Raw genomic sequence first — 19,563 nt, 5'->3', positions numbered from 1 at the left:
TTTGTTTTAAATTATCCGTTTACTTTTCACACTTTTGTTGGTTATGTTTGAATTTATATATGCAGCAGTACACAAAACAGAATGAATTTTAGGCTACTTAAGCAGTCACGTGATCACAGATAAATACTGAAATCCAAAAGCGATTCAGTTTATAAAGGTAGACAGTCCTGTCGTGTCAACCACTTTCCTCACCTTTTAGATTTACACAAAACAAAACAATGTTGCCATCTAGTGGTTAAGAATTGAGTTTATTATATTATATTATATTATATTATATTATATTATATTATATTATATTATATTATATTATATTATATGTGTTTTCTTATCTACGTTTAAACAGATTTATGCAACGTTGCCAGCTAGTGGTGAGGAAATACAATTCTACACTATATTCAATGTCTAACTAAAAAGACATATGCAATGCCGCCATCTAGTGGACATTAATAGGCTAAATATAGAAACACTTAAAAATAAAAAGAAACAGTCATATAAGCTTATTGAACATCTTTTATTAGTCCTCTACAAATGGAAAAAAAATCACTTTGTGTAGTCACAGTGAGAGAAAGACTTCCAAACTTGAACAGATTATGCAGTTACTGATAGGGTAGATATCAATAAAGTTATTATAGGCATCAGTGAAAACCATATATTGAAATTTATGATCACAGATGATCTATATGACTAATATGCCTATTATTGTATTTTAACATATTTGATGATTTACAAAGAAATTATGTAATCACAACATTATTTGTAGATTTAAACCCGAACACAAAAATTCCCTTCATACTTGTTAGAGCGTACTGTAAGCTCTCCCAGTATTTTGTTGATGGAAAGTTGGCACTACTGGCTGCATTCAGACAGATTGCATGTTAGCCGGAGAAGCCTTTGTGAATGAAAAATCTCATTTGTAGACAAATTATTTTTCCAGCTTGCTGCCAGATGAGAATTTGCTCAAGTATGATTGGGGATGACTCAGCAAATGTTGTGGAAACTTTGGAAAACCTTCAGGCAAGGCCCTCACACAGTTACAAACCTCTTTATTGGAAAAAAAAAAAGTTTTTAGAGCATAATAATGTTCTCAAAATGCTAGGACAAAAACATTGTTTATGCTATACATTGTTCACTGAACCTTTAGTTCGGCCAGCATGTTTTTAATGTTTCAGAACTTGTTTAGAAAACGTTCAAAAGTAAAACTTTCAGAATGTTTACAATTTTATAAAAAGGAATGTTCACTTAACGATGTTCCCTTCGAATTGTAGGCTAACTTTAAAGATTGGTAACATTACAGTAGCAGTACATGGACAATGATGTACTCATATTTAAACTAATTATTGTGAATTAATGATGAGTTAAGGCAACTAAGGTTAACTACAACAAGAGTCACGTGAGTTCATGTGTGAATAATGGCTACCTAAATTACATGTTAGTACATGTTTGTTAATTATAGAGTTAATTAATTAACTCATAGACTCATGGAATAAAATATTTGTTTTAATGCAGACAGCTACACATTTAAACACTTTAGTTTTGTTTTTCAATGTAAACACATACTAGATGGACACACACAACTGTTTAAACATAGGAGTTCATGAGTTGTTAATGTAAACCCAATGGTCTGACATCACCCAACCCGCTCCGAGTTGGGATCGAATTGGCGATGGGAGTCGGTTGCTTTAACAAGGAGGCTAAAGACTATTGCCTCTAGCATTTGTCGCTAGAGCATCTTTGGAGTTCAGAGGAGTGAGGTTTACCTGCATAGCACTTCCTAGCTGGCCTCCGTTACATTAAGAATGAGTTAATAATAAGGTGCCCCACCAAGTAAAGTGAACACATAAAGATACATTAACTGTGTGTTCTTTACAGCTAAAACTTACTTACTTCCAGGGCTGTTTATACTGAAATTGATATTTAGCCGCACCATGTTGGTGTTTTGTAACATCTACTCTTTAAAAGGTGGGTCATTTTGTATAGCTAAAACTAAAGATATTTAATAAACCCAAGAACTCCTGTGTTTAAAATGTTCATTTTAATGTAGACCGAACACTTCTCTAGTGTTTTTCAATGTAAACAAGGACTAGAAAAACAGTTAAGAATGAGTTAATGATAATGTGCCCCTCCAAGTAAAGTCATGACATAAAGATACATTAGCTGTATGTTCTTTACATATAGCTAAAACTTGCTTACTCCCAGGGCTGTTTATATTAAAGTTGATATTTAGCCGCACCATGTTGGTGTTTTGTAACAACTAATTTTTATTAGGTGGGTTGCCCTATATAGCTAAAACTAAAGACAATTAATAAACTGATGAACTCATGTGTTTAAAATGTTCATTTTGATGTAGACTGGACACTTTAGTATTGTTTTTTTAATGTAAACATGCACTAGACAGAATGTTAAGAATGAGTTAATGATAATGTTAAGTCATGACATAAAGATACATTAAAAGGTCAAACCTTCATGCTGGTTATATTAAGCTTAAACTTATGTGTTAATTAATACATTAATTATTAAACATACACTAACAAGTAATTAAGATTGCCATTATTCACAGATGAACTCATGTGACTTGTGTTGTAGTTCATGATTAGCGTATAGTTGGTTCATCATTAACTCATCATTAGTTTATATTAAAGTAGCATTTATTTTACACATCACTACATAATTATTTATGTACTGTTATTGTAAAGTGAAACCAAAACATTACTATTGATTTATTTAAATAAAGTGATAGCAGATGTCATAAATACTGTTCATGTGATTGTGTGTGAGCAGGTGTTACAGCTGTTAACTATTACGTTAAAAAGGATGTTTAATATCCACATATTTCTGAAGCAACCACATGAAAACATTCGTGATTTCTTACAGGTCTCTGGTGACCTTCATCAATGTTATACATTCAGAATGGACTCAAACTCATCTATTCTCTGTTTGGTGTTTCCTCTCTTGATCTTTCTGTAACAGACGGTGTTGTACCTGCAAGCAGGACGGTTGTTTTCATCCTTCTCGTATCTCTGGCCTAACATCTCAACAGAAGCGAAACCATCCTGATTTATTTCATCCAATCCGTCCTCTTCCTCTTTTGCATCTTCCTCTTCATCCTTATCTGCATTGTTTTCATATATTTCTTCTTCAAGTTTAACAGAATCGTTCTTGCTCACGTTCTCCAGATCTTCAGATGTTGTCGTCTCTTTAGGTACTTCATTTGTTAGCTCCTTTTCAGCTTCTATTTTGGCCTTGTCGTTGTGCTCCATTGATGTCACTTCCTGTCCTGGGATTGCAAGAGTTGTTGAAAATTTATAAAAGAAAGGGCACAAGTGTTAAAATTTAATTGCAGTGCATTTAACATAAACAAACAGACGTTTAAACTGACAATAAATGTGTAAATGTGATTTATAGTGACAGTTTCACAGATAGTTTTAAATTGAACCAGGAGTACAGGCCTTAATCTACACTTTTAACAATTTCCTGTCGAATTTACAGTAATTCACTGGGAACAGTTAAAGCAAAAACACTGTATTTACATTTACAGCACTATTTATCTTGCTGTATATGTATTTACAGTATTGTATGTATATCTTTACTGTAATGTATACAGTAATTTTCACAATGCAACTTTATAATACAGTAACATACCATTAACCATACCAGTACCAGTAATGCTGTGTTCACACCAGACGCGGAAGGTGCGTCTAGTGCGAGTGATTTACATGTTAAGTCAATGCAAACGCGTGAATAGATATCCTGCAGCGCCATATGCGTGAATGGCGCAGTACGAATGACACGAATTATGCTGTGTGAATGGCGCGATATGCACGAATGACGCAGCATTGAGCGTTTTCTACGTTTGATGCACTTAACGCGTGTTACGCGTGAATTTCTCGAGTTCAAAAATCTGAACTTAAGTGGACATTCACACCATGTTAACCAATCAGGAGCTTGCTTTTGTGGGGGCGTGATTGTGACGTATAAATGTTGTTGGTGTCCCGGCGGAAATCCTCCATCCGACACTGACAACAGTGCATCAAACTGGGCTCGGCTGAGTCAGAAGCACCGCTGAAAGCCTCTATCATCTAGATTAAGTATCTGGAGAAGTTTATGAGCTCATAGAGCTGGACGCACCTCTGAAAGGATCTAGTGGACCCAGACATGGCCCTAAACGTATCAACGCTGTTTTTTAGCCTTCATAAAACATATAAACAGTTATTTTCTTAATAAAATCCATGTTAGCCATTTAGCAACGAAGCTAGAGTCACCGGGCAGATAGAAGCCCTGCCCATCATGCAAATCTGCATCTGTTCTGAAGTGAATATGACACGCGAATTAAGCGGATTTGACGCGCGAATGAAGCAGGGTTTGACTCGCGAGTTAAGCGGATTTGACGCGCGAATGAAGCAGGGTTTGACTCGCGAATGAAGCTAGTAAACTCAAATGTTCACGCGGCTATTTACATGCGAATAGCTTGATTTATCCACGCGTTCCATGTCTGGTGTGAACACAGCATAATACAGTGTATACCAGTCCTACAGTAAAATGCAGTTTATATTACAGTTAAATACTTTATAGTTTACAAAAATCGTTAACAGTGTAGAATAGTTCATCATGACTTTAAATGTGGCATTTTGAAAGACATATGTACATTATTATTATTATTATTATTATTATTAACACCTGGACTGTGGAGTTCTGAATTAAAATAAACTTGATTCATTTGAAACAAATAGCATTTACTTTCGGGCAATATTCTGTCATGATCTTCTCTTTCAAACTGATTATACAGAGGAGTTAAGGAAAATTCAAAAACTAGAAGTTGTCCAGATGCAACAACGTTTGAAAACAGTAGCTGGGGAGTGCATACACCATGGACATTTATCTAAAACTAATTCTTTCAGATTCTGTATTACTTAAAATCTGGAGTGAAGGGACACTTAAATGAACACCTCACCTTTTTAACTTAAATAAGGCTAATTTTACAACTCCCCTAGAGTTACAGTTGACTTTCAACATTTTTGAATCCATTCAGCCAATCCTTGTGTCTGGCGAGAGCACTTTTAGCTTAGCTTAGCATAGATCACTCAATCGGATTAGACCATTAGCATCTCTCTCAAAAATCAGCAAATAATTTTTTGAGTATAACGAATAATAGTGTGAATAAAGAGTATTTAATACTCTACGGTCTAAGGTGATTTTGGGGCCCCTAAGATGTTTTGAAATGTCCTGACATTTGTGCTTATTTCAGCTACCTATTACATAGACTTGGCCAACATATATGAAAATGGGAGAATATAATTAACTGAAATAAGGTCCCAAAAACAAAAAGGTCTTGTAGGCTTGAATATTTACTTCACAATTATGTGAAAATTACTCTGTTCTCTCATTCAAAGGAAACATTAAAATGATTTACACTTTGCAAACTCTATTTTGCGTCACAATTCTGTATGCGTGGGAGTGAAAATGAACAATTCACACCTGGAAAGACAAAAGACAATCCCCCACTGGCTAATGTTCACCTATCAAGGGCATTGTAAAGCAATGTCCAGCTGCAAAAGCTAACCCAAACTTAATGCTTGTTGCATTACTTGCTGTATTATGACCATGTTAACAATATGGGTAAACAATGTATGTTATACAGCACGCACAAAATATATTTGAATGGTATAAAGCGTTTGCAAAGCTGCTGTAATAAAAACTTTTTTGTGCATTAAAACTTGAATATTCTGTAGTTTCATGAAAATAAAAAGTTGCTATTTAACAGGCCAACATCATTTAGAACTGTACTCTCATTGCGGCATAATAATTAAGGAACTTGTAAAATGAGCCTCTTTAAAAATGTGCAGTGTTTTTAATGAGAATATGTTTTCCATCTATGCAACCTGTATGACTCATCAAAACCCATATTCATAGCATATGACCAGATAGCCTGGGTTATATTATCAGAGAAGTTCATGTAAGTTAGTATGGTCTTAAATCACAAATGGCCCTGCATAATCTGTGAATGGCTTTACTTATTGTTCACTGACACCACATAAATCCCCAGTTTCCTGAAGAAAGGCATCACATGCCAATAATGTTAATGTTGTGAGCACCTAGAGACAAACTGGAACAGGTTTTGCTCTTTGGGTCACAGATGAAACTCTGGGCTGTGGAAGTGAAATAATCTGAAATGAATTTATGCATGCAGAACCTGAAAATCTTAAAAACTTATTTCATCAAAATGTTACAATGGGTCACTTCTGTCTGTAAGAACTTGTCTAGCCGGTGGTCGTAATCCAAATAATCTGTGTCCTCCAGATGACATTAATATGAAGTTAAACCTGCACCTGTTCACCCAAAAATAAAAATTCTGTCATAATTTACTCTCGCTCATTTACTTTTGAACATATAAGTTTATTTCCTCTGTTAAACACAAAAGAAGACCTTTTGAAGAATGCTGATAGCTGGCACCATCAACCCAGGCTCATTCTGATTAAATACATTTCTGGAGAGAACAAGATTTCAGTTTTTTTTTTCCAGTTTTTGATTTCGCGAATTCACCAGAGGCCGCTGTGTACACTTTTGGAGACCTTAAATTTCTCTCTCGAGTACCATTCGTGCCTGATGTTCTCACGTAAATCCACTTGAGGCTGCTGTCGACTGACTGACTTACTGAGTGACCAACCACCTGACACTCCCACCCTCTCCCGTCCCTAAACCCAACTTATAGTGTTTTAAAAAGCACAGATTAACCCACCCTCTTCCCCAATGCAAACCAATAGCTTTTTAAAAATTGCGGACTGACCCGCCCACCCACTTACCTAAACCCAACCGATAGTGTTTTTAAGAGCAATCTAGAAAAGAAAAGCTTTTGTGGCAGCCTGATTTTTACCACATTTTCAGATATTACTACATTTTTACAGTTATACTGTATACTTGTTTATTTTATTTTTTAGCTTTTGTTTTTGTATTACCAGCTATCTGGAACCATTCTTTACCAAACTCAAACCCCATTGTCGCAGTCAACTCTGCTCTGCGTTTCAAGTTCGCCGAACAAACATGTGGTGCTACCGGACAAAAGCCATCCATACGGAGGTAAGTGGTGAGCTGGTAAGCACAAAAAGGAACGGCGTCATAACACCCAGGAGCATTTGTTTTAAAGTGGAAATGCAGCCATGCGTAGCTCTCGCTACATACTTTGAGATCTCTAGAAATGCATGTAGAGTTACGTTTCCAAAATGAGCTTATGTTTACTTCTAGGGAAATAAATTACAATGGAAGTCAATGAGTATCAGCTACCAGCATTTTTCTAAATAACTTTTTTTTGGCCAACAGAAGAAAGAAACTCAAAAAAGTTCTGAACAAGCGAAGAGCGAGCAAATGTTGACAAAATTTAGATTTTTGGGTGAACTGCCCCTTTAAGCCTCAATGTGGTTTTGAAGAACAGTAGCTCCATTTTTTCTCCAAGTAATCAGCCTATTAAAATCTCAGATGAAAGAAAAAACAGATATCTGTTAATCTAGTTTAAAGGGTCATTTTAGTCTAGGACTAGGCTTAATCTCAATTCAGAAAACCACCCCATAGAACACAGTACCTTCTATAGTACAACACACTGTAAGTGGACATTAAATATACATACACTTAAGAAGTGACATTTGCAGTTTGTTCAAACTACTTATTAAAAATGAGCTGAAACAACACATTTTTTATTTCCTGTGAGGACAACTTAATTGTTTAAGTTCAATCCACTTCAATTTGTAAGAACTAATAAGTTAACTCAATTCCTACATGTTCTTCCAACACAAATCTATTTTTGACACTGTATTGTAAAACAAAATGTAACCATTGTCCCTGCGCCATATTGGTATTCCGCTTTCGAAAAACATAATGATTTGTCATGTCTAAATTAGGAAAGGGATTTTGTTAAAGAGACTTGACAAATGATGCAAAGTTGTTTTGAGGAATTTTAATTTAATTTGACTAAACAAAGTGGCCCACTGCTGTAATGGAGCCACAAGCACACAATTCTTCCTGTATGTTCCGACAACAAGAGACCTTGCATAACATATTTGGGAAATCGTGCCATGCTGTTACATAAATGCATACAAATCTCATTTAACCATGTATAGATATTGTTCAGAGTACATTTGGAAAGTATTAATGCTTTCCTTGCTTGATTTATCTTAGCAGTAGGCTAGTAATATCAAGATGAGATTTCCTTCAACATAAAACAAGTAAACCAATCAACCAAACCATCCGGATGTTAAAAGTGAAATTGTAACTCCATCAAAAACCAGTGACCAGTCTATGGTGGAGATTTGCATTGTCAGAACAAATGCAGGAACTAAAAATCACACAATGAAAACTGTAAAATCTCTGCTCAGTAGCATATCTTACCTTGTTCTTGTCGGCTCAGTGCTTCTCTATAAGGTTTCTTTGTGATTTGAGAAGAACAGATGACCCTGAAGGAGAAGATGCTCAGTAGTTTCTGGTGGTGACCGGTCTGTGCATGACTGTGTCTCTCTGTCCCTCCCTTTACGGCTCAGTGGACTCTGGCTGGCGTTGGGTGACGCAGCCTCATTCTCATTCCCAGTGGCAGAGCTGATGAGACTCTCCTTCTCATTGTTTGGAGAAATGTGTTGTTTGGCTTCGATCTCTTGGTCTGAGCATGGGATTAAAGGATTGACGGGCTCAACGGCAGGTTGGAGATTTCTTCAGAGCACATTCAAACTTTGGAAAATGAGAGATTTATTGCTATTTTTCTACTGCCAAGTTAGTAATACTCACTGGACATTTTATACATAGCTAATACCTCTTTTGACTTTAGACTCAGGTGTTTTGCTCCATACATCACGCAATTGCTGGCAGGTGCTCATTCATGATGCAAATCTTCATACCAGCAAATCCAAAAGCTGCTCTATTGGACTGACATCTAGTGACTGAGGAGGCCGTTTGAATTTAGTGAACTTACTCATGTCATGTTGAAAAAAAAAACAGTTTGAGATGATTTGAAATTTGCGACATGGCATTTTATTCTGCTGAAAATATCATAGAATGGTTTTACTGTGGTTTTAAATGTGAGCCTCTGTTGCCTACTCTTTGCTATTAGGAGTGATATCCAGTGGCCTTCTGGTGTTGTTGCTCATCTGCTTCAATGTTCAATGTTTTGTGAATTCAGATACTCTCCTTAAAGCCTTAGCTGTAAAAATTTTTTTGAGTGTTTGTTGTTCTTCCATCAGCAAACATAGGCTCATTCTGAAAATGTAGTCCTATATACATTTCCGAAGATTGTGAATTTAATCTTTAAAATGAATGTTACGAGGCGGTGTGACGCTGTTCCTTTTCGAGCTTACCAGCTGACTGCTTACCACCATGTGGATGGCTTTCCTGCTGTTGCCAGTTTGTCCAGTGTCTTGAGGCGTATCTCTAGGGATTTGAGATGCAGAGCAGAGTTGAACAGGATGATGGGGTTCGAGTCTGGTGAAGAACGGTTCTATAAAGCAGGTAAGACAAACAGAAGCCAAAAAAATAAATAAACAAGTAAATAACAGGGTGAGAATGTGGTAAAATTTGAAAACGGAAAATTTGTTTTTCTGGATTTCTTTTGAAAACACTGTCGGTTGGGTTTAGGGAAGTGGGTGGGCGCTGGTCAATCAGTACTTTTGAAAACACTATTGGTTGGGTTTATGAAGTAGGAGGGTCGGGGATCGGTCGGTCAGTTAGTCAGTAAGTCAGTCGACAGCAGCCTCTGGTGGATTAATGCGGAAACAGCAGGGGCAAATGACACTCGCGAAAGAAATTTGAGATCCCAAAAAGCATACACAGCGGCCTCTGGTGGATTCGCGAATTCAAAAACTACAAAAAAACCAACCTCCTGCGACATATTTGGCAATCTCCAGAAATGTATGTAGGGGTGCATAATCAGAATAAACCTGGGTTGTGTTGCTCATCTGCTTTATTGTTCAACATTTTGTGTATTCAGATGCGCCTTTTTCAGGCCTTGGCTGTAACAAATTTTTTATTTTTTTTTTGTGGTTGTTGCTTTTCTTCTTCATCAACAAGGCATTATCACCCACAGATCTGTCATTCATATGTCACATATCTTGTCTATTGGATTATTTTCTCTAAACTTTAGAGATTGGCATCACGGTGGCACAGTGGGTAGCAAAATCGCCTTACAGCAAGAAGATCGCTGGTTCATGCCCTGGCTTTGTCAGTTGGCATTTCTGTCTGAATTTTGCATGTTCTCCCCATGTTTGCATGGGGTTTCCTCCAGGTGCTCCAAAAAACATGTGGTATACAGTAGGATAATTGGGTAAGCTAAATTGTCCGTAGTGTATGTGTGTAAGTGAGTATCTATGGATGTTTCCCAGTGATGGGTTGCAGCTGGAAGGGCATCCGCTGCGTAAAAAAACATTTGCTGGATAAGTTGGCGGTTCATTCCGCTGTGGTGGCCCTAGATTAACCAAGTGACTAAGTTGAAAAGAAAACGAATGAATAAACTGTAGAGATGGCTGTGAAAATTCCAGTTGATCAGTGGTTTTTGAAATAACTAAGTTAGCTAATCTGCTGTCAACAGTCATACCACTCTCTGAAGTTACTTCAAACAGTTTTCTTCCCAATTCTAATGCTCAGTTTGAAATTAAGCAGATTGTCTTGACCACATTTACATAAATGATCCCTTAAAGTGGTGTTCGTAGTAAAGTGGCTAGTGAGTGTTATTATAACACACTTTTTGACAGGTGGATATTCGTTTTTTCACTGTCTATCATCCTCATGTCATTTTTACAAATTTAAGTGGATTGAACATAAAACAAATTTTCCCAACAAAAGTTTTCCCAAGAATTGTGTTGTTTTAACTAATTAAAAAAAAAGTAGTTTAAACAAGCAGCAAAAGTCATTTTTTGAGTGTACCTATTTGTTAATTAAATAAAAGGCAATGTTAATATACCTAAAGAAAGTACTCTTTCAGGACTATGTTTTCTAACATATGGTATGAGTACACGTTTAAAAAGTGCATTTTGTAACAATGTCAAATTAAAGATTCAACCAGGCCCATTCTGAATAAGTATCGATATACACATTTCTGGAGAGCCCCAAATACGTCCCAGGGGCTACGTTGAAGTCCGAATTATTAGCCCTCCTTTGATTTTTTTTTTCTTTTTTAAATATTTCCCAAATTATGTTTAACAAATTCAGGCAATTTTCACAGTATGTCTGATAATATTTGTTTTATTTCAGCTAGAATAAAAGCAGTTATTAATTTTTTAAACACCATTTTAAGGGCAAAATTATTAGCCACTTTAAGATTTTTTTTCGATAGTCAACAGAACAAACCATCATTATACAATAACTTGCCTAATTACCCTAACCTGCCTAGTTAACGTAATGAACCTAGTTAAGCCTTTAAATGTCACTTTAAGCTGAATAGAAGTGTCTTGAAAAATATCTAGTCAAATATTATTTACTGTCATCATGGCAAAGATAAAATAAATCAGTTATTAGAAATGAGTTATTAAAACTATTGTGTTTAGAAATGTGTTAAAAAAATATAATCTCCATTAAACAGTAATTAGGGGAAAAAATAAACAGTGGGGCTAATAATTCTGACTTCAACTGTGTGTGTGTATGTGTGTATATTTATATATAGTTGAAGTCTTAGGGGGCTAATAGTTCTAATAGACTTCTACTGTATGTATATATATATCTTCTACTGTATGTATATATATATATCTTCTACTGTATGTATATATATATCTTCTACTGTATGTATATATATGTATATATGTATGTATATATATATATATATATATATATATATATATATATATATATATATATATATATATATATATATATATCTGTCTCTACATATATATATATATAGAGAGAGAGAGAGAGAGATGCACAAGTCCTGAGTTATGCATTAAGTGTAATATTTAAATTATAGTGCTTTTTATTTAATTGCAATAACATGTCGTTAACTCACCAAAACAAGTAAATTGAATGTAAACTTGAGTATATATATATTACTATAAATCTTTTAAAATGATATTCTTTTAAAGCTAAGCTTAACGTTTTTAGTATTGTAAATAAAAATGTTTAAGAAGCAAGACTGTGAATTAAGCTTCATGAAAGTGATGAGAAAGCCTTTGAGACAGGATGTGCCATAAATGACGTGTCATTTCCTGCCAGGCTTAAGATCTGTGAGCTGAATGAGAGATATGTCTGTTGCTTTACCACCGACTCTGATGATATCTGGAAAATCTAACACGATTAGCAGAAACAAACAGCAAACAAATCAACTTATGCAAAGCACAATCAGCAAGATTAAGTGTACTGTGAGAAAGTGCCAGAGAAGAAGCAGCCTGTGTCACAACATCAGCTTATTACATTGGTTTAATATAAATATAAAAAAACTAATAAATATATATTACACATTTCAATATATAAATACACAGAACGAATGTTTGTGGACTATAAATTAAATAGACTTACAACAAAAACAGCCAAAATTACATCAATACAGCAGAGATAATAGAAAAGTTCACTGTATTCAAAATAAATATTTAAATAGTTTCATTTTAGAAATCAGTCTTTAGCTTTTCGTAATACAAAATTACATTGTGATTCAAATAAATATTGAAGTAAATCCATGTTATACATCAGTCTTTAGCTTTTAGTCTTTTAAACCATGACAGAAAGTACAGGCTTTTGTCAATTCACTGTAAAAAGCAATTAGTTGACCACCTTAAAAAGCGAGTAAAAATAAAAACTAACTAATAAATAAAACGTGCATAATTATAAAAGTTAAGTCAACTTTCAGTTCCTAGTTACAACATGTTTACTAATTGCATTTCCTGGTTATATGACCAAGAGTAGTTTTTTGAATTCACAAACACCGTGTTAAAGTCCAGGTGCCCACAGAGTAGATACTCGGTCCTACTGTAATCCACCAGCGCATCATCTGAAGTGAAGCCCACAACCTTTATTTGTTTTTGTTCAAATGTGTGTTAAATCAATCTGTTCTTTCAGAAAGTGCAGCAGAAGATCCTTTAGAAAGTACATCAGGCTGCTGAATGTGATTCATGGCATCTGAAAACAGAGGAACAGACGGGTTTAATTTAATTAATTCTGGAATTAATAACTAAAATATAGTTGTATGGCTTGTAAACATTTTTGACACATATTTAAGACAATGCTTCAAGAGAAATAAAGCATCTTGTATAGTGTTTTTTGTTTGTTCACACAAACTAGAAGTGGCGATATATTGAAATTAATAAATTCAACTGTTGTTTATTATTACAAGTATAAATGAAATAATTTTAGAAATTTACTGATCAAAAAATCATATCCGTTATGGAAATTTTCATGACCTTGACTGGTTTGTTTTTTCATGATTATTCAGATTGTTTAATATTTTAAGCAGAAAAATAACCAGTTTTATGCAGAAACATGGTTAATAGTTTAACTAGAAACAAATATGAGGGAAATCAGGTTTATTACAATAATCTTTGGATCTTTTTTCGCTTGTACACTGTATTGGCTATTAAACTAAGATTATGATCATTAATTTTACTTGCAAATATTTAGCCACTGACAACTTGCAATATAAATGTAGCATTAGAACCAGAAAAAGTATAGATTTCCAGGACTTTTCCATATCTAGAAATCAGACTTTTAAAATTCAGTATATATCACTATACACTAATAGAATAACTAAACAACACATAGAATAACAGAAATAATAATAATAATATCAGTATACACATGATTTTTGTTGCTTGAACTACTTATTCAAAATGAGCTGAATCATCACAGTTCTTCAGTTTTTTGGGGCACAACTTAACTGTTTTATGTTCAATGCACTTACATTTGTAAAAAAAAAAAAACAATAATAAGTGAACTTAACTGATTTTTGTTAAGAAAACATGAAGGAATTGTGTAAAACCTAGCATTTACTACAGTAGTAAGTTAGCTAGTTTATTTATATAGCACATTCTTTACAACACAACGTTGCACAAAGTGCTGAACACAGTCAATGCTAAAAATAAAAGCTACATCACATACTTAACAATTAAAACACAAGGCAAACCCCTCAACATTAAAAAGGCTCAAATACTAAGGAACAGAGAGTTTACACCAGTATACTGTATATCAAACATGTCCAAGAATATGACAACCCTAGTTCTTTAAAAAAAGAAATAAATCCAGTTTACTTGATACTTAGCTTTATGTTGTATTTAAATAGTTAATTAAATGTAAATAATATATAATTAAAATGTATACATTTATATTAAAATCAATTATTGAAGTTTAAAAGTTTACTGATGCTCTCTAGTGGATTCTGAGCCCATTTGAGAACCACTGATTGAGTGTTATTTTCTAATTTATTATTAAACATACTACTACTACTGATGATGATGATGATAGTAGTAATAATAGTAGTACTGGTTGCATAAAATAGGATGGTATTCTCTGTAATAATATTAAAAATGTATGTAATTCCTGCTCTGACCTAATCTTTGAAACAACTGTTGATGTATTCATACTGAAACCATTTTAAACGTTATTGTTATCACACGCACTCTTAAGACGACCTGACAAAACACTTTTGCAGCACAGACTCTCTGAAGTTTGATTTCAGAACAGTGTTAGGAACTGTCAGCAAAGTCTGTTCCTGTAAACGTGATATAAGCACACATACACACACACACTGCCCACATGATGCCCACACACACGTATATCTTTTGTTGGCATCTTGAGGGCAGAGTGTGGCTTAATGGGGAAATTATGTGTCTGTGTTGTGGGTTTCTGGTATCACACACACATACTGAACACACACCTCCTATGAGACGCACTTCCTCTGTGTTGAGTGTCTGGAGCTCAGCGCTTTTCTCTGCAAACTCTCGCTGTTGTGTGGGGAAACACAGAGGAAGAGAAAAAAAAAAACATTGGTTAGTTCACAATTCACACTCTTCTCCAATACAACGTCATTTACTGTAAATAACTGCTGATATGCAAGATAAACACAACAGAGACGTGACAGGAAATTATTATGATGTGTAATAATATACATAATTTGTGCATTAAAATAACACTTGTTAAGTTATGATGTTTTAATATATTAAAAAAGTCACCTGAAGGAGATAAAGTCTGATGAGCAACTGTCTCTGCTTTTCTGTAGAGCTTCTGACAATCTCCAGCCTACAGTCCGCAAACCAGAACAAAAGGTTATGTTAAGAATGATATATCAAGTAGAGAGGAATGAGAGAAGTAAGGAGCTATCTTGTAATGATCTGTATTATATCGTTAGACAACAATAAGAGGAGTTTACTTGTTAACAAAGGTTCGGCAGTAGAATCACGCTTCACTTTGTCTCCTTAACAGGAGACCTTATTTTTTATCCAAACATTAATCCAAACTGCCTACATATAATTAATAATAATAATTATTATTATAATAATAATACATTATGAGTAATATTTTTACATATATATATATATATATATATATATATATATATATATATATATATATATATATATATATATATATATATATATATATATATGTATATATATATATATATATATATATATATATATATATATACACAGTTGAAGTCAGAATTATTAGCCCCCCTGAATTATTAGCGGCCCTGTTTATTTTTTCCCCCAATTTCTGTTTAATGTAGGGGAAGATTGTTTCAGCACATTTCTAAGCATAACAGTTTTAAAAAACCTACTTCTAATAACTGACTTATTTTATTTTTGCATGATGACAGTAAATATTATTTTACTTGATATTTTTCAAGACATTTCCATACAGCTTAAAGTGACATTTAAAGGCTTAACTAGGTTAATTAGGTGAACTAGGGAGGTTAGGGTAATTAGGCAAGTTATTGTATAATGATGGTTTGTTCTGTAGATTATCGAGAAAAAAAATAGCTTAAAGGGGCTAATAATTTTTTTCCCAAGAATGGTTTTTAAAAAATTAAAAACAGCTTTTATTCTAGCCTAAATAAAACAAATACGACTTTTTCCAAAAGAAAAAATATTATCAGACATACTGTGAAAATTTCCTTGCTCTGTTAAACATCATTTGGGAAATATTTAAAATAAAAAAAAAATTAAATTAAAAGGGGGGTAATAATTCTGACTTCAACTATATATATATATATATATATATATATATATATATATATATATATATATATATATATATATATATATATATATATATATTTTTTTTTTTTTTTTTTTTTTTATTATATATTTAATATATATATAAATAAAAATATTATAAGTCCAGAAGTCTTGTAATAACACTCCATTTAAGTAACTCTCCATTTCAATGAGTGCTCTATAAAGGGTTAATGCTAAACAAATCAAAAATGTACAAAGTCGATCATGTTGTGTCTTACATTAAGATGGATGCCTTCTGAAACAGATCCTTGAGCTGCTGTTGAGTGAATTCAGCAATGGACACACTGTTGACTGCGATAATAACATCATCTGCGATCACAAACACACACACACACAAACACACACACACACACACACACACACACAGACATACAGATGTTTCAGCACTGAGTGATTATGAATGACACTAAAGTTTGACAGAAAGAGAGCAGAAGCTCACCGGTCATTAACCCACTGCTCTCCGCAAGACTGTCCTCCTTCACAAAACACACACAAGGGACCAGATCCTGCACAGAGACACAAGAGCCAATCAATTCATCATACAAAATCCAATTATCCCTGACAGATAATAAGCCTTCAGGCAGGAGCGCAACGCTTGGATGAATGAATGAATGAATGAACGGAGGAAAGATGATGAGGATGGAGAGAGGAAGAGAGGGAGAGAGAGAGAGGGAGAGAGAGAGAGAGAGAGAGAGAGAGAGAGAGCGAGAGAGAGAGAGAGAGAGAGAAAGTGAGAGAGAGAGAGATTGTGTGTGTGTGTGTGTGTGTTTGCATGAGTAAAGAGGTTACCTGGATTTCAAAGCCAAAAGTTTCATTTTCTGTTCTTCGTAATATCACACTTTTCCTGTTAACAAAGAGACACGAGTAAGAACAAGACTAAGGTAAACAGACTAAATCTAGGTTAACATTAATCTGTAATCAGTACTTTACCTTATGCACTGCTCTGCTGTCTTATCTTGAGTTTGCACAACCTAAAAGATAACATTTCTCAATTTTAATTAATAAAATACAATTCCTTTTATTTTTACAGTGTCATGGCGCAAAAGTAAAGAATATTAATTCATTCATCACATTTGGCAAATGGGTTTAGTTATATGTTATCTCATGCAATTTATTAATTTTTGTTTTCAGTTGTTTACATACAAGAATTAGTACAAAATATACATCTCACAATAAAATACGAGAATAGAAAAAGATACTTACAAAGAATTTTCTATATGCATATTCTAATTAAAAACCATAGGCATAGACATTTACAGTTACATTTAATAAACCAAAGTAGAGGCATACTTCATTTAATTATGCGCATATAAAAAGTGATTAGGTAAAAAAGTGAGTAAACCCTTTACTTGTAAAGCGATTAGTTGACTTTACTTAATAACGTGAGTAAACCCTTTACTTGCAAAGCGATAAGTTGACTTTACTTAAAAAAGTGAGTAAATCCTTAATAGAAATTAGTTGACTTTACTTTAAAAAAGTGGAGTAAACCTTGTTTTAAAATTATTAAGTAAATTAACTATATAAAATGAAGTCAACTTAACTGTTCCAAGTTACAAATTGTCATTTTTTAGGCAATGTTTTAAACCTACTTTTAAATTACTTTTAAAATAAAGTAATCACCATTTATAGTGTATACTTTTCAACAAGAACACATAAAAGAAATGTATTTAAATACTAAATATAAGTACAAGCTTTAACATCCATACTACCATTAGATTATCAACTACTTATAAATATCAAATTAAAAAATATTAGAATAGTTATAAACTTAAGAAATGCCTCACACTGTAAAAAACCTCGCTGCTCTCATTTTTTTAGTTGAATCAAATGAACTTTTCTAGTCATATCAACTTACATCAATCAAATTGAGTAAAAATAACTTTAAAATGTTGAAACCAAAAACTTATTTAAATGAGTTAAAACAGCATAAACATATTTGTTGTCTTGACTTTTTAATCGTTACATTTTTACGGTGCAAAGTCAATGAGAAAAAGTCACTTAGCCTACCTTTCTTGTAAGGGTTTTTCCGTCTTTGTTTTTGGTAGTTTTACAGTCACTAGTTTTCCTTTGTATTTTGTGTCCAGTGTTTAGCAAGTTGTTTGTGGCGCAGCTGCTTTTGCCCAGTAGTTTTCTGATGTATTGTACAGAAGCGCTCATCTTCAGTGTGTGTGTCGTCGACATCTCTGTCTGCAGCTCAAAGCGACGCTGCTCCGGAATTTTACAAGCGCGCGCCTCTCAATGGAAGTGACGTCATCGCTGTGAAGTCCCCGGGGCTTCACTCTCTGCAAACTCTTCATATTACTGGAAGTCTGACAACGCAAGATTATGAAGAATTATGTTTTCATAGTCAACATTAGCTTTAAGTTTGCAACTCGTTTAATAACAAACCGTACATTAGGAAGTTATAGAAACATTTAGATAATTGTGAATAAATCAATTCAATGAAAATACACTAAATTGTTGGCACAATTTTGGCTCGTATTTACTCAGATTTTTAAACTTTTAACATTTCATCAAGATATTTAAAATGAGCAAAAAACATTTAAAAATGTCATTAAAGTAAAAAAGAAAACAAGCAAACAAACAAAAAACAATAGTAATGAACTGTATTTTGTGATTTTTTTTTTTTTTTTATAAATTAAACTGTACAACTATGAATTATTTGCGATGTTTGTAAAGAGATAATGTAAGTCTGCCAGGGAATTGTCTGTTTTTGTTGAAATTGTTCAATTTAAAAATCCATTGATCAATCTATTCTTTTAATCTACATTAAGCTCTTAAATTATTCTGTGTCAATCAGACAACAAGGAAAATAAATAATAATTTACTCATTTGGTTTCATTAATTCCGTTTTATTTCTTTGTCAATGCTGGTTAAATAGATGTCACTTTTTTAAAAAAATCATGTATTGGCAGTACTGTTTGCTAATTGCATTGTTGTTTTTATTTTCTAATAACACAAAGAATAACTGGCGGTTCATTCCGCTGTGGCGTCCCCAGATTAAGGCACTAAGCCAAAAAGAAAATGAATGACATAAAAGAATAACAAAGCTGCAGCTGATTAAGCTGTTTATGTTTATTATTATAAAACAATTGGAGGAAAATGTGTATGTGCAACAATAATTGTTTTGTAATTACATCGCTACCCTTTGAATTGTAATCAGATGAAACTGAATCATTCATTCGTTTTCCTTCAGCTTAGTCCCTTTATTAATCTAGGGTCGCCACAGCGGAATGAACCACCAACTTATCCAGCATATGTTTTACACAGCGGATGCCCTTCCAGCTGCAACCCAGTATAGAAAAACATCCATACACACTCATTCACACCCATACAGACAATTTAATTTATTCAATTCACCTACAGCGCATGTCTTTGG

At 33.6% G+C, this 19,563-nt stretch overlaps 2 protein-coding genes across 2 annotated transcripts; both read right to left on the bottom strand.

The window, feature by feature from the left end:
* Nucleotides 1-494: 494 nt before the first annotated feature.
* ermn (ermin) lies at nucleotides 495-8,770 on the bottom strand. The gene is made up of 3 exons (XM_073905893.1): nucleotides 8,764-8,770; nucleotides 8,516-8,638; nucleotides 495-3,274 (listed from the first exon to the last, which is right to left on the bottom strand). The coding sequence occupies exons 1-3, from the start codon at nucleotides 8,768-8,770 to the stop codon at nucleotides 2,895-2,897; spliced, it is 510 nt and encodes a 169-aa protein (XP_073761994.1). The 3' UTR covers nucleotides 495-2,894.
* A 3,590-nt stretch (nucleotides 8,771-12,360) lies between these two features.
* On the bottom strand, nucleotides 12,361-18,375 carry si:dkey-276j7.2. Its single transcript, XM_001332195.8, has 8 exons — nucleotides 18,192-18,375; nucleotides 17,115-17,155; nucleotides 16,974-17,028; nucleotides 16,624-16,690; nucleotides 16,403-16,493; nucleotides 15,117-15,183; nucleotides 14,822-14,888; nucleotides 12,361-13,071 (listed from the first exon to the last, which is right to left on the bottom strand). The coding sequence occupies exons 1-8, from the start codon at nucleotides 18,363-18,365 to the stop codon at nucleotides 12,995-12,997; spliced, it is 639 nt and encodes a 212-aa protein (XP_001332231.3). The 5' UTR covers nucleotides 18,366-18,375; the 3' UTR covers nucleotides 12,361-12,994.
* Between the last annotated feature and the right edge of the window lie 1,188 nt (nucleotides 18,376-19,563).

Source organism: Danio rerio, chromosome 6 (genome assembly GCF_049306965.1).
Source record: "Danio rerio strain Tuebingen ecotype United States chromosome 6, GRCz12tu, whole genome shotgun sequence".
In the NCBI taxonomy this organism is placed as follows: Eukaryota; Metazoa; Chordata; class Actinopteri; order Cypriniformes; family Danionidae; genus Danio; species Danio rerio.
The sequence above is the reverse complement of the archived record's forward strand: the minus strand, read 5'-3'. Positions and strand labels throughout refer to the sequence as shown.

Bases quoted from the DNA above. Each gene is read 5' to 3' on its own strand.
- ermn (XM_073905893.1), bottom strand. The intron at 3,275-8,515 runs GTAAAGGGAGGG...TTGCAATCCCAG, and splicing joins CAGCCAGAGTCCACTGAGCC to GACAGGAAGTGACATCAATG.
- si:dkey-276j7.2 (XM_001332195.8), bottom strand. From the start codon at position 18,365: ATGTCGACGACACACACACTGAAGATGAGCGCTTCTGTACAATACATC. The intron at 17,029-17,114 runs GTAAAGTACTGA...CTTTGTTAACAG, and splicing joins ACAGCAGAGCAGTGCATAAG to GAAAAGTGTGATATTACGAA. The intron at 16,494-16,623 runs GTGAGCTTCTGC...TTGTGATCGCAG, and splicing joins GAGCAGTGGGTTAATGACCG to ATGATGTTATTATCGCAGTC.